Raw genomic sequence first — 14,073 nt, forward strand, 5'->3', positions numbered from 1 at the left:
TGTTTCTACAGATGTATATCCTGACGTTACCAAAAAGGAAATGTAATAACCATTCTTTGGGGGTAAAAAGCCCAAGCATTCATTTTCTTTTACTTTTAATAGAGGACTGTTACTGGTGTTAAATACATTTATTGTAAACTTTAGACACAAAAATAGGTTCTCTAGGCCATTCACATGCACATTAAAACCAAAACGCTGCAAACTACAACAATGCATATAATTATACAAATGATGCCACTCTGACGTTTACAGGTCTGCTGTCCATGCAAGGTTATCAGAGGCATTATCTATGAAGCCTTAAGATCCAGAAGTGTTGTTACTACCAAACCTCTGATTAACACTGTGAAGTAAGTGTTTTGGAAGGCAGTTCCATGAGTTGGCTAACATTTCTTTAAAGCAAATGACTGCTTCTAAGCTTAGCCTGAAAGTAGACAAGGAAAGAGAAAAATAGTTTCACTTTACTATTTAGAAGTATTCACTTGAAATACAAAAAAAAAAAAAAAAAACCAAAAAAACTGTCTTTAAAGATTTTCATAGGAACTGGTCAGTTATATCAATGAAGACTCATTATTGCCCTTAAGTTTCAAGAAACACAATGTAAAATAATCCAAGTGCCAAGTAAATAGTTACGCACCGTACAAGAGATTTTGGTTGAACTGAAAATATAAGTATTTCATTACTGTGTGCCTGAAAAACAGATATGAAGAGTACATTAAAAAGTGCTTCACAAACCAGTTTCAGTAATAATATGAAGTGGTATACTTACAGCTCTGTGATGGACAAGCAGATTGTTGGCACACCCACCAAAAACAATTACTTCTCCTTCATCACTGGCACAAGCTGTATGCCATAACCTGCATTTAAAACAAAAACTTGAGTTTGAAGTCACCCAAACAACCAAACTGATCATGTACACTACAGAATAGAGCTCATTAAAGACTAGAGATCTTAAGGTAGTTCAGACCAAAACATCATGGTGGTAAGTAAAATCTTAAGGGAAAGTAGCAAAAGCTTTTAAAAAAAACAAAACAAAAAAAACAAAGTCTGTTTTATCTGGATATTTTTTCTCTCTGGTCTGGTCCTCATTTATGCAATGAGGGGATTGAACTTAATGATCTGTTCTCTACGTCTTTGTTAGCAATAAAAATCTTATGGGAGCTGAGTAGTATATGCCCTCTCCTTCTTTGATAGACGCAATGGCCTTGTACATAACATGTGAGGGATGCTGATGCTGAAAGCCTGGTAATTCTATGGAAAGATATTTGTGCAAATGAAATCTTAAGTGGCATGACTACTTGGGATAGAGGCTTGGGGAAAAAAATAGAGGCTGCCCTATGTGCTTTGAACACCAATTTTAACTATATTATTTCCTTTAGCAATTCTTTTTTAAGATTAACGAGAAATAACTGTCAATGTTTAAGCTCTTTTGAATGATTCTACTTCTTAATTTTTGTTAGATAATCTGATCAACAGTTCTTGATCTGTTTTTTTTTTCCATGTATATTCTTTTAGGTTTTAAAATTCCTTTCCAGTCTTTCCCCCCAACCCCACCCCTTTTTAATGACAAACATAGATGCAGTTCATCTTACTCAGGTAAAAAGCTTGATTATAAATTTTAACTATATCAATAATTTCATGATAATGGAAGGAAGAAGCAAAAACAAAAATCCAGCCCTATTCTTCATATGTAGATGATGGAAAAGAAAGTATTTGATACTAGGATAACATTTCCTTGAGAAGTATGATGTCAAACCTCAGCAAATGCTAAGATTTTTATAAATAAGAATGGTGATATAATGCAGCCAGAACTTCAGTTCTTACCAGTCTTACACATATTCAGTATAAGAATTACCTTTTAAATAGTTCATACCTTGGTTTTTCAGAATAGGGATGGTTAAACTGTATCCATTCATTTTTACTGATGCAGTAAGTCCAGGCATCACCTGATTGAAACAAAGAAAAAAGAGCTATGAAGTAAGTTATTCTGTTAATATGACATTGACACTTAAAGGGCACAGCTTTAACAAGTAAAATAATACATCGGATCATGAGTACATAAAGTATATTTCCTTTTTTTTTCTCTGCAGTTAACCAAGTAAGCCCTTTGCATGTTATAGCCCTTTAGTTTTTTTTAAGTACTGCAGGTCATTTCTTTACTGAGCATAATGGAAGTATGTCATACTATCTACAATTATAGGTATGTTATATGATCAAGATTAATATCAAACCTTCCGACCAACCCCATAAGCCCTCTCATATATCTATAATAGAACGATTTCCAGCTATTTATTCTATATAGATGATATATAATGATTTCCTTATTGTATTTTTAAGGGACTTACTTAGAGGCTGTTTATCAGTGGTAAATCCTCCAAAGAGAAAAAGATGATCTGAAGAAACTGGTGTTAGTGAGTGCCAAGATCGGCCAACTGGGCATATGCCTTGTGGAATTCTGAAAATAATAGCTAAGTTACAATATCTGTGATTAAAATCAGTACTGTATGTAATATAGAAAAACTGAAGTTTTCTTTTAAAATTTATATGGAATTATGAAAAAAGGCTTTAAAGACTTTAACTGTGTTCTTTATACTGTTTTCTTTGACAGCACAGTCAATTTTAGACCTTTTTGCAACAAATATTGAGCATATGCCATGTGCCAGGGACACAGTTAAGGGAACTGAAAACAAAATTTCTTAAGGACCTAGTAATCATGCTTATTTATATTCATAGTTACAGAAAAGTTAAGCCAAGTATATTATATACAGATAATAGGGAAAAGGGTAAAAATTGGGAAAACTGTTCTAAATAACCTAAAGTGATACCTACAATTCATTCCACTCCCATGTATCCAGATTAAGATAGTGAAGATCATTCATTCTAGCATCCTAAAAAAAAGGATAATTGAATCATTATTTTGAAGAATTCAAAAGCAAGTCATTGAAACCGTTTATGTACTCACTCGATATCTGCCTCCAAACACAAAGCCTTTGTTTCCAACAGTTGCACAGGCATGGGCAGCGCGAGGTGAAGGTGCTTTACCCTATTAAAAAGTTATACAAGCAACTTAGTAAAGGAGTGAGCTTTTTATAAATGGAGGGAAAATATCAGTCTTCTCTGGATATGGGATAAGAATATGCAAGATACTTGAGCTTTTAAAAGCTGAAGTGCAGACTTTGAGTCAGCAGTACTGAAAGCTGACTACCAAACTGGGGATTTAATTTTATATTTTTGAGATGTGTTACTAAATAGGCTGGTTAATATAACAGAGAGGTTGCTTTATTTTTTAATCTTTTAAAATAAAGATCAGCACATTTTATAGTATCCGGGAAAAGAAATGTAATATTTAAGTAATAGATATTCCAGTGTAGTGCTAGGTTAATTACGGGTTGAGTATCCCCACTCTTCAATCTGAAACTTTTTGAGCACCTGCATGACACTCAAAGGAAATGCTTGTTGGAGCATTTTGGATTTCAGATCTTTGGATTAAGGATGGTCAGCTGGTAAGTACATAATGCAAATATTCCAAAATCTGAAACACTTCTAATCCCAAACATTTCTGATAAGGGATACTCAACCTGTATGAGCAATAGCAGCTACCACTTAACATCTATTAGATAATAGATGCTGGGTTAGTCCCTTCATGTATTCCTTAAACTTCTGATTTCCAGATTCTTTGGAGAACAATGAAAGCTATGGATCTTCTCTTTCCAGAAAACAAGAATAAGCTGTCAGATTTATAACACCTCCCAACTCTGGTATATCCCCCTCCTCCTCTAAGTGGCCTTGCTTTAATAATTCATTGTTCTTCAGTAACTCACAGTAGTTATAGGCTGGCTCCAGATGAATATTTCAGTGTCTAAAATATGTACATGGTCATTCCATCCTCTTGGATGACTTGAATTCTACAGAAAATAAGAATCTGAATTATTTTACAAGTAATGTTTGTAAAATTCTATAGCCCCTGATTTATTAACAAGGAAAAATGAACAAAACTACTTGCAACTGTAAAATATATTTCAACATAGGCCATATGCAAATATGAAAACTTCACTTACCCAAAAAGATGTTTCATCAAATTCAAAAGTTCCCAATACTTTATCTTCAGGTAAATATCCATATCCTCCAAAAAATATTAACCTGTTTGATAAAAAACAATATATTAAAAATTCAAACATCCAGAAGATAAGACAAAAAGAAAAATCCCTTGTATCCTATCACATTAACTACTATGTGAGTTATATTTAACTCATGCTAGTTTTGAGCCTGGGGCCTAGTGAAGTGTATATAACTCACACATCTCTTTACTTTGGGAGCCATGTGAACTATTTTTCAAGTTGCATATAACTCATGCCCAGAAAACAATAAAAAATAAATTTTTTTAAATTAGAAAGGATTGTTTTGTTTTTGAAGTTTTTATTCTGTTTTCATAGTAAAATGCCATGGTCCCAAGGAAAAATATTTTTTTCCTAGTGTGGAAATCAATGTGTTATGTATGAATAAAGAAGAAGGTACACTTGAGTATATGAAAATACTTTTTCAAATGAAAATGGCTAACACTTAACTATGTCTTAAGTGTTATGTTAAATGCTTTCATGTATTAATTCACTTAATCTTCATATGGGCCTATGAGGTATGTTCTATGCTTATTGGCTGAGGACACCTAAATGGTAAACACTTTCCACATAAATAACCCAAACCTATAGTTCTACTAACTTACTTGTTTTTATATACCCAGACACCAAGTTTGTCCTTTGATGATGGAGGAATTCCCTGGCAATCAATTCTTTCCCACTGTAACACTCTGTCTGTAGACCTTGAATCCAGCATGTAGAACTGTCAGAAGCAATGATTTTGGTTAGACTTGGTAATGTGAAAGAAATTCAACTTTAGCATTTAATTTTACTGTGATTTGTGATAATAAGAATGCCATCTAAAACATCTAATGCTACTGAAATTGTGACTGCAGAGTGGCTGCCAGACTGGTCTGTGTCTAGATTAGGAACTTGTGACAGAATATAAATTTCCTAAGTCACTAAGCGCACTGTTGGTTCAGCTGGGTTTTTTTCCCCATAGCCACACCTTTTTTTTAAAATCTAGATCATTTATTGAATGTCTACAGAGCAATTAATTATGAAAATATCCAAATATATACAAAAGTATACTTAGAATATTAGTCATAACATTATATGTTTGAAATTTTTCATGATATGGCAAAAAATAGGGTTTGGGAATAGCGGAAGTAAGTATGGCAAACATAGCCACACCTCTTTGATGAAGGAATCGCAGTGCATTCATTTACATTGTACAAGCTTTTTATCTTGCCTTAAGTAGGCACTCTGAGTTGTACTGATCTAATTTATGGGGTATTAAGACGGTTTTACCAAAGATGTCAGGTTTAGCAATTTTACCTTCAAATTCAATTTAACAGATCCATCTTCAGTGCCTATTTAATTCTAGGAGCTAAGGATCAATACTTGAAAGATTAAAAACTGGTTTATCCTTCAAAGGATGAATATATCTGCCATTTTATAGATATATATATATATAAATAGTTTTTATTTCTCTACAACACTCAAGCTTCCTTTCTGTCAAATTTAAAACACTCAATCCCATTTGACATACTAATCAACTTTGATTTCTGTGACTCCCCCCCTAAAACCTCAGCTTCTCTCCTTCCCAACCTTCCTCAAGTTGCAAAGTTATTTTTCCCCCCTTGGCTTTGAAAAATACATAGCTCAACTAAAGCCTGTAGATGAGATCTGCCTCACAAAATATTTTAGGCAAAGAACCCTTTCTTCAAGCAAAATATTAATCAAAAGCCCAATATATAAAAACAAAACTGGAGCTACAATTATTAAAATGGAGGAGGGAAGGGCAGCCCGGAGCCCACTTAATACCATATGCTCTTCCCACAAGTGCCCCAAGGCATCTCAAATCCTTAGAGTTTCTAGGAGCATAGTTTGAAACCATCTTAGCCATATGTATAAAACCTATAAATCACTTGGCATTTCCATAAACGAGACATATTTTGCTTGTATCTCTGCATCTTGGCTACCCCTTCCATTTTTATTCAATTCAAGCATTGCCTACTAAACACAATGTCAAGGACTCCTGCAAATTCAGTGATATTTGCTAAGTTCTATGTGCCAGGCTCTGTGTCTCAGAAGCTATTGCATGGTTTACTTACTATATATGTCCCTGCCAGAACATGAGCTCCTAGAGGCGGAGACTATTATAGTTTGTTCATCTCTGTGTCTAAAGTGTTTGACCAAGTGCTCAGCATACAAGGTGCTTACTACGTTGCCAAATAAATGAATTGATAATCGTCTACCTATATATCATATGCACCTTTCTGACTGACTGTATCTGTCTCTTACTGACCTGAAAGAGCGTAAGTAGCAACTTTTCCTATTTGGAAATAAATATGGACCAAGTCTGAACAGCAGTGTCTTAGGGCACCATAATATTGGAATGTCAATATGTAAAATTTTGTCTGTCAGTGTTAATTTATCTAACGCTTAGGGGTTCTCAGACAACAATTAGCTATAAAGAGCACAAACAAAAACAACCTAGTAAGTTACTCTACACAAGTTACCAACATAACTTGATTTTACAAAAGGCCTAGGTAAACACAGACTGGTAGACACAACAGTAAAACGCACATTCATAGGATAATCTTAACTGGGACAGAAATAAGTATAGGGCTAACCTTAGAAATCTGAGGGTTGAAAGAGAATAAAATTGACTTGAACCATAGTCCTTGGAAACACTAACCTTATTTGTATTGCCTCTTGAGTGGTGTCCCCCAAACAAGTACAGCACTCTATCTACACACACAGCACAGCTTCCTGACATAGAAGGAGGAACATCACCTTCAGTGTTAATTTTTTTCCTGAGGGGGTAAAAACTGAATATAAGTAAGTCTACCAAAAGGAAGAAATGCAAAAATCTATTAATTTTTCTTCTTATCCCCATAATAAAGGAAAAAATAGAAGGAGAGGGCTGACTAGATAGTGTCTAGGGTCTCTTCTAGCTCTAAAATTCAATTCAAGGAATGCACTTTTCCTCTTTACCCATTCCACAGGCAATGCCGGCTGGTCCTACATGTACAGGCATAATGAAAGGTCTGAAAGCCTAAGTTTTATAGTTTCATATTTTTTTATTCTAGGAACATACCATTTTATTTTTCTGAAACTAAATTGTTTGCTTTTTATGTACATGGCCGTAAGTGGTTTGTCGTTTTTCGTTTTTTTTTTTGAGTGGGCCAGGAACCTCAACATTCCTAGTTCAGACAGATTAATTCAGTTACCTTTTAGCCATTCAAATGAATCTGATATAGTCCTTTGTGTAACACTACAAACAGGTAGTGCTTACTATGTGTCAGGCATTCCTCTGAGTGTATATATTCATTCTGAATCGAAAAATTTTAATCTAAGAAATTATAAGATTCAGAATATTAACAGTACACTTAAGGTCTTCTGCTCACACTATCAGATACAGTATTACTTTATCTTTGTTAAGCTTGAAGTTTTGGAAGGCTTATTTTAAAATTTTTTTATTTTTTAATTTTTCTGTAGAGACAGGGTTCTGTGTTGCCCAGGCTGGTCTGAAACTCCTGGCCTCAAGTGATCCTCCCGCCTTGGCCTCCCAAAGTGCTAGGATTATAGGCATGAGTCACCACTCCTGGTCTTATTTTTTTTTTTAAATAAAATATACACATAGAATTCCCCTTTTAAGGGAATACAATTATAAATTTCCAATTCTCTAGAAAAAGATTAACAAACAGCTCATATTAACACTGATTTGCTATATACAGAAATAATCCTGACTTATTTTAACTCTTAAATCAAATGAGACTATTATTCTAGGTCTGAGATCTACAGTAAGTAAAATATTTAAATCACAAAGTTCTCACCAAGCAAACCATGAGGAAAACTACTTTGTAAATCCCCAAACATGGCTATAACCAGCATTTAGAGAAAAACATTAATTCCACCAAGCACATATTCTTGACTACCACTGTTATGAGACCAGCAAAAGATCCTTTCAAATTATCACCAATTTATATAGAACGTACATTTAAGTTCGTATTGGTTTTTAAACAGAACACACTATTTTTTAAAGGGATTTAATTATAGAGCTCATTAAAATAGAATACCACCTTTATTTTTAGCAGCTAAAATTTCTAAACCTAAAATCCAACAAGTCTAACATCCTAAAATCCTTTTCTTATTCAAGATACCATATCACAAGACTTATAATGTCTTGAAAATATATATGGAACTTTTATTATCTTTCCAGGATCTGAAACTAGTACCTCTCTTTTAATATTACTATGATAATTTAGTTATACAGCCCTGAATAGAAATTTATTCCAAGGTCATAAAAGTAGTAATTACAGAACTACTTCTAAAGAGATACTACAGTATCTAAGTTTAACAGCTAAGCTAAACTAGAATATTTTTATAATATAGATAGCTTAGAATCCTTAATTAAAATATTTTTATTCATCAGAATGGGCTTTACAACATTTTTCTTTGCAACCTTATTTGAATTTTTTAGTCCCCCTCATAATATCCAGTTACCATCTTCCAGTCTCCATGTTGTAGATCCATAGTTCTTCTCTAGGCAGATAAAAGTCATATAATCCTCTGACTTGATTACTCTAAGAAGAATAAAATTGTAAATATTAAAAATAATTGATATTTTAAAGAGGCACTTTTTCCTATTTATTAATTAGGAAGTTGCTAGTTATGAAAAGTTAAATAGGTCTTACAATTAAATGCATGATCCTCCCTGACCCATGCCACACACTCAAGATAAAGCTTAATATAGACAGCTCTGAATTAAAATTTTTGACACAACAGTTGTCAATAGTGCAAGAAGTTAAGAGGTCTCCAGGAAATCTCTAAGACTACTTTGTCCGGAACAGATCATGTACCAAATTTCAGTTGCATGACTTCAGGAGAGATTGCCTGTGCCATGGTCACCAGACTACTGAAAGTGCCTGACCCACACTAACATATGATGTATGGCTTTCTAGCCAAGCTTTCCTTTCACTCATTCTCTAAGAAGCAAGAGAGAGGGCAGAACTGCAAATTTGCATATATTAAGTCCTTATACAAAATTTTAAGTTCCTTGTTCTGCTCCATTTCCTCTCAGGTATTAATTCCTAACAAATAGACTGAGCTTACCAGAGCTGAGTGCTGCTGTCCATGGATTGCTTTATTTAATCCTCACAACCACCCTAAAAAGTAGTTGCTATCATGAGAAAATGGATTTTTTAGAGAGGTTAAGTAATTTGCCAAGGTTACTTAGCAAGTAATGTAGAGCCAGCATTCCATCCTTTCCCTGAACTTTGCCAAGTGCCTGGCATTTCCAGACTTTGATCCTCTCTGGCCACTTTCTGAACAATTTCAACACACAGTAGTAAACAACTGCAGTTCACTGAAAATGGTGTCAAGAGTCTAATAAGCCTGAGCATTAAACATACAGAAATAAAGCAGTCGGCCACGTAAACATTTCTCTTTCCACTCCACCACAGATGAAGGGAAAGCTGGAAGCGAGACAGTGAGCTGACATGGAGGTGACCAGCCAAGCCTGGGTGGGGGAAAACTGACTACTATGTAGGAAGCTAAGGTTTATTGCCTTTGAAACAATCTCCAGGGGCTTCTGTGCCCACTCTCAGGCTTCCAGACATAAATGGGGAGAATAGCCTGTTTGGGAACCACCCAATTCAGTGATCGTGCTGCTCCAACCTGCCACGGCCCCAGGACCTTATAAACCCACCATCAGAAATCTTCACCCTGGCAACCCTCCCCACCCAGAAAGAAGAAAAGTCCCATTCCCCAAATGTTGCTGATTTTTACAAATAGAATTATGTTTTTTTGGGTTTTTTTTTTTTTTTTTTTTTGAGACAGAGTCTCACTTTGTTGCCTGGGCTAGAGTGCAGTGGCGCCAGCCTAGCTCACAGCAACCTCCAACTCCTGGACTCAAGCGATCCTCCTGCCTCAGCCTCCCAAGTAGCTGGGACTACAGGCATGCACTACCATGCCTGGCTAATCTTTTCTATATATTTTTAGTTGTCCAGCTAATTTCTTTCTATTTTTAGTAGAGACGGCATCTCGCTCTTGCTCAGGCTGGTCTCGAACTCCCGACCTCAAGCGATCCTCCCACCTCAGCCTCCCAGAGTGCTAGGATTACAGGCGTGAGCCACCACCCCCGGCCTACAAATAGAATTATGAATAAAGTAGTTTAGACTGAAGTGTGATTGACCAACAGGGTTGCTTTTCCCTAGGGCAATTATTCACATTTTAATATGGGTCCCTACATAACTGTCCCCTCCCTCCTTGCAGTTCCATGTCCCTACCAAGTACTCTCCAAACACCTATTCATTGGAGGCTAGGGAAAACATTGTAGATAGAAGGTATCAGGACAGCTGTCTTTGAGAGCTATCTCAAACATGGTCAGCTTTGATCGGGTCAGCTGTACCATAAGCTAAAACCGGTTATCAGAGTCACGAAGCAAGTCACCGGCATAGCGAACTAAATTTCAAGCAATTGGGGAGGCGGAGAACATTTTTAAGATCAAAGGGGAATAAAGCAAGCATTTTGTGGTAGGAATGGATCGGAGCCATCCCAGCAAATGGAAAAAGATAATTCTAGAATGTAGAGTGTTATTGGGAAACTCTAAAAGCAAAAGGGTAGGAGAACTAATGAGCAAGGTTTTAAATAGGAGACACCTGGGGTGGACTCTCCAGCTAGGATTAAGGAAGAAATGCAACTGGCTGTGAACTGGTAACTAATCACTTTGTTTACGATCGGTGGTGGGGCGGGGAACAGTTGCACTCTGTAGTTACGTTTGTTGCTGGGGATTTTTTTGGCTACTGGGGGAGATTTTCTGTTAATTTTTTAAATAGGCGTTTCTTCTGAAAAACTTCCAACTCTTTCTCAGCTGAAACCAGAAGGAAAATAGCCCTGAAATGTTCAAACAGCGTGATGCACATCTGTACAGGTGTAGCTGGGACTGCTGCACAGGCGGTAATACTGAATCAGGTGATTCCTGAGGCCCTCCGGAATTCCAGGGGTTTTTCCTACACCTCGGCCACCCCATAAGCGGGGAACAGTCTCGGTGAGCCAGTTGGCCCCGGCTCCAGATAGCAAAGTCCTCCTAGGTAGTTCCGATAAAGGGTCTGAGCGATACCACACACCGTCGCCTCTCTTACTCCCAACCCTTTCAAATAAAACCGGTGTCGTCGTCATGCACCGCCCACCAACCTTAACAGGGCCTTCCCCAGAATAACGCTCCCAGGGCAACCAGGGGGTGGGGGAGCGGGCTTTGTAAGCAGAAGGTTGGCGTGACAACAGCCCTGGAGGCTTGACACGCGTGGGAGGACTCGAGAGGAGACTCCCGCCCGCAAGCAAACAAACCAACGGGCAGGGCAGAGTCCGAGGGAGAGGAGCGCCCTCAGAGGCCCCCTCTGACCTCTCCGCCTGCCCGCGACCTGCACCCGGGTAACAGCCGAGCGACGCCGGCCGCGGCTCGGCCAGCCACTGACCTTGTAGCCGCCCCAGACGAACATGTGGCGCCCGTCGCTGACGGCTACGTGGCCGCTGCGCTCCGCGGGGCAGGCGAGCTCCATGGACTCGTAGCTCTCGAAGGCCGGCCCCGGCAAGTCGTCCGCCCGCAGATCCTCGTTGCCATCAGCCATCTTTGAGGCTACACTTCAGCTCACGAGGAATGCCCACACCCGCGAGGGGAGAAAGAGACAAAGAAGAAAGAAGAAATGCACAGCGGCGCCAGGCAAGGAGAAGGCGGCAGCGGCGAGACGGACGGCGTTGAGGCCTCCCTGCCGCCTGCGTTCACGTTGCTCGGCCCTCCTCGGCCGAGGACGGCTCTCCGCCGCCGGGACGCGCCTGCGGGCAGCGGAGCAGTGAGGGCGGCGGGGGCCCAGGACCCGGAGCACGCCGGGCACGGAGACCGCCTCGGGCCCGCTGCCTCTCACAGCCCGCGCGCCCCGCCTCCAGCAGCTCACGGCCCGTGTTTACGCCGCGGCCGGAAGCCGCCCGCTCCGCTGGCGCCGCCCGCCGAGCTCCGGAAGCGCGGCCGCCGCTCAGCGCCCCCAGCGCCGGGTCCTCCCGCCGCCGTCCGCTGCTCAGCCCACGGCCCGGCCCGGGAGCGCCGTGCGCCCGCACGAGCTCCAGACACGCCCCAGCCTCCTTTCACGGAGGAAACTGCAGGGATGGTTCCCTGAATCGTTCCCTGCAGACTGCTGAATTTTAGCCAGATTCTCGCAAGATTTTTTTTTTTCCTCCTGAAAATTTCTCCTTGTTTGAGGCATGTTCTCAAAGCGTTCAACAGCCTGGACAGGGCGGGTACCCAAATTGCTCAACTAGTAGGTTTCTAGCCTCGGCTTCTCAGAGACGGAGTAAATACCCTGCTGTCCCCTGGGCACGAGGGATGGCGCCTCGGGTCTCCTGCGTGATCTGGCCCGGGTTCCCGCGGTTTCCCTGGGAGAGGACCCCGTCCCGCCGAGCCCTTCCTGTAACCTCCGCTGGCCGCACGCCGCTTCAGCGAGGTCTGCTTTTACTGCTGCAGCCCGCCAGTTTGCAGGATTGTGTTAAGCGTTTCAGAAACCGTTAGTAACTGCCCAGCCCTTCAGAGAGGAAGGCGAAGCCCCTTTTCGCACTGTTCCTCCTATCTTTTATACGATGCATTTCAATTAGGCCAAAAGAAAATTACGAATTATTGTAATTTAAACTTGATTGCTCACCTGTAAAATAGGATTGGGCTAGAATACACCTTAAACTCCTAATGGTGCCTCTACAATTTGCTGTGTTTGGTGGGAGGGGTGTGCTGCATTATTCTCTTTTCCTCATCTTCATTCTGGGACCACTACATAGAAGAGGAATACTTTGAACAACAAAGTCTTTTTTCACCAAAATTTTCATAGCTTGAAACTCCTTCCCTAGCTGCTTCCAGTATGTTTACCTGAACTCAGAGAAAAGAGTTACTTAAGAGGATTAACTTATGCCTCTAACAAGGAAACAAGTCACCTGGTAGCTGTTGAGACTTTATTTGCTATCCACCCTGCTGGGCGCCCCAAGCGTGTCTGACTCACCAGGATTTCTTGCAGTACTGTGCCCTCCTGGTGTAATGGATTTATGCTCAGTAGAACTTGGAGTCATCCAAGTTCATTGTGAACCAGCTATGTAAATCTGATTGGGTCACTTTACTTAAAAATCTTGAGATAGAGTTCAAAATTCTTATAGTGCTGTACAAGACCCAGCATGGCCCGAGCCCCAGCTTACCTTTCCAGCTTCAGTTCCTGGCTGTCTCTTCCTCCTTCCAGCTGTTAGCATTCTCTCAGTTCTTCAAACACAGCTAGCACTTTTTAGCACCAGGGCCTCCTCACTTGCTGTCAGACTGCCTACAAGTCTAACTCCTCCTTTACCTCTCAAGCTAGTTGGAACTTCCTCAGGGAAACTTATCCAGACCACTTTTAGGTTCCCAGTCAGACACTGTTAGCATCCTCAGTACTTCTCCATCGCACTTTATTAAAACCATCATGTAATTACTTATCTATTGTTAGTTTTCTCTGCTAGATTCTAAATTTGAAGTAGGAGCTTAACTTCAGTGGTGGCTTGACCCAAGTTGCAAAACTACCTCCTGTCAAAGATATTATTTTTCCTCTGGATAAAGCTAATTAACTAGCACAGTTGCCTCAATTACGAGGTGATTCTTGGATGAACTATGTGTGACCAATGGTGCTGTCAAGTCCTCTTACTTTAGGACTAGTTATTGTTTATCTTTTGAGAATATGTATGTAATGGGCTGTAACTGCTGGGCTATATAAAAAGGGGAGATTTCTTTGCAATCTCTTAACAGATTGCCTGTGATGTACAACATCACGTTCTGGTTTAATGGTTACTCAACAAATAAAACTTATTTCTCTGCTGCATTTGTGGAGAGGTTTTCTGGGTTGGGAGAAGATTTTGTATTTAGTTCTATTTCCCCAGTAGGGGCACTCAGAATATATTTGTCAGAGGTATGAATGGGTTGCCATGGTAATGA

At 39.5% G+C, this 14,073-nt stretch overlaps 1 protein-coding gene across 1 annotated transcript; it reads right to left on the reverse strand.

Annotated features, from left to right (window-relative positions):
* Positions 1-113: 113 nt before the first annotated feature.
* KLHDC2 (kelch domain containing 2) lies at positions 114-12,872 on the reverse strand. Its single transcript, XM_012663779.1, has 13 exons — positions 11,558-12,872; positions 8,586-8,665; positions 6,775-6,892; positions 4,718-4,833; positions 4,056-4,137; positions 3,819-3,902; positions 2,960-3,040; positions 2,827-2,885; positions 2,343-2,452; positions 1,871-1,943; positions 767-854; positions 635-687; positions 114-421 (listed from the first exon to the last, which is right to left on the reverse strand). Exons 1-13 carry the CDS (start codon positions 11,708-11,710, stop codon positions 298-300), a joined length of 1,221 nt encoding a protein of 406 aa, XP_012519233.1. The 5' UTR covers positions 11,711-12,872; the 3' UTR covers positions 114-297.
* Positions 12,873-14,073: the final 1,201 nt, after the last annotated feature.

This window comes from Propithecus coquereli, unplaced genomic scaffold (assembly GCF_000956105.1).
Source record: "Propithecus coquereli isolate 6110/MARCELLA unplaced genomic scaffold, Pcoq_1.0 Scaffold83, whole genome shotgun sequence".
Taxonomy (NCBI): Eukaryota; Metazoa; Chordata; class Mammalia; order Primates; family Indriidae; genus Propithecus; species Propithecus coquereli.

Coding starts and splice junctions, on each gene's coding strand:
- KLHDC2 (XM_012663779.1), bottom strand. CDS start 11,710: ATGGCTGATGGCAACGAGGATCTGCGGGCGGACGACTTGCCGGGGCCG. Junction 3,903..4,055: donor TTGATGAAACATCTTTTTGG/GTAAGTGAAGTT, acceptor TATTTTCTGTAG/AATTCAAGTCATCCAAGAGG. Junction 2,886..2,959: donor TGTTTGGAGGCAGATATCGA/GTGAGTACATAA, acceptor CCTTTTTTTTAG/GATGCTAGAATGAATGATCT.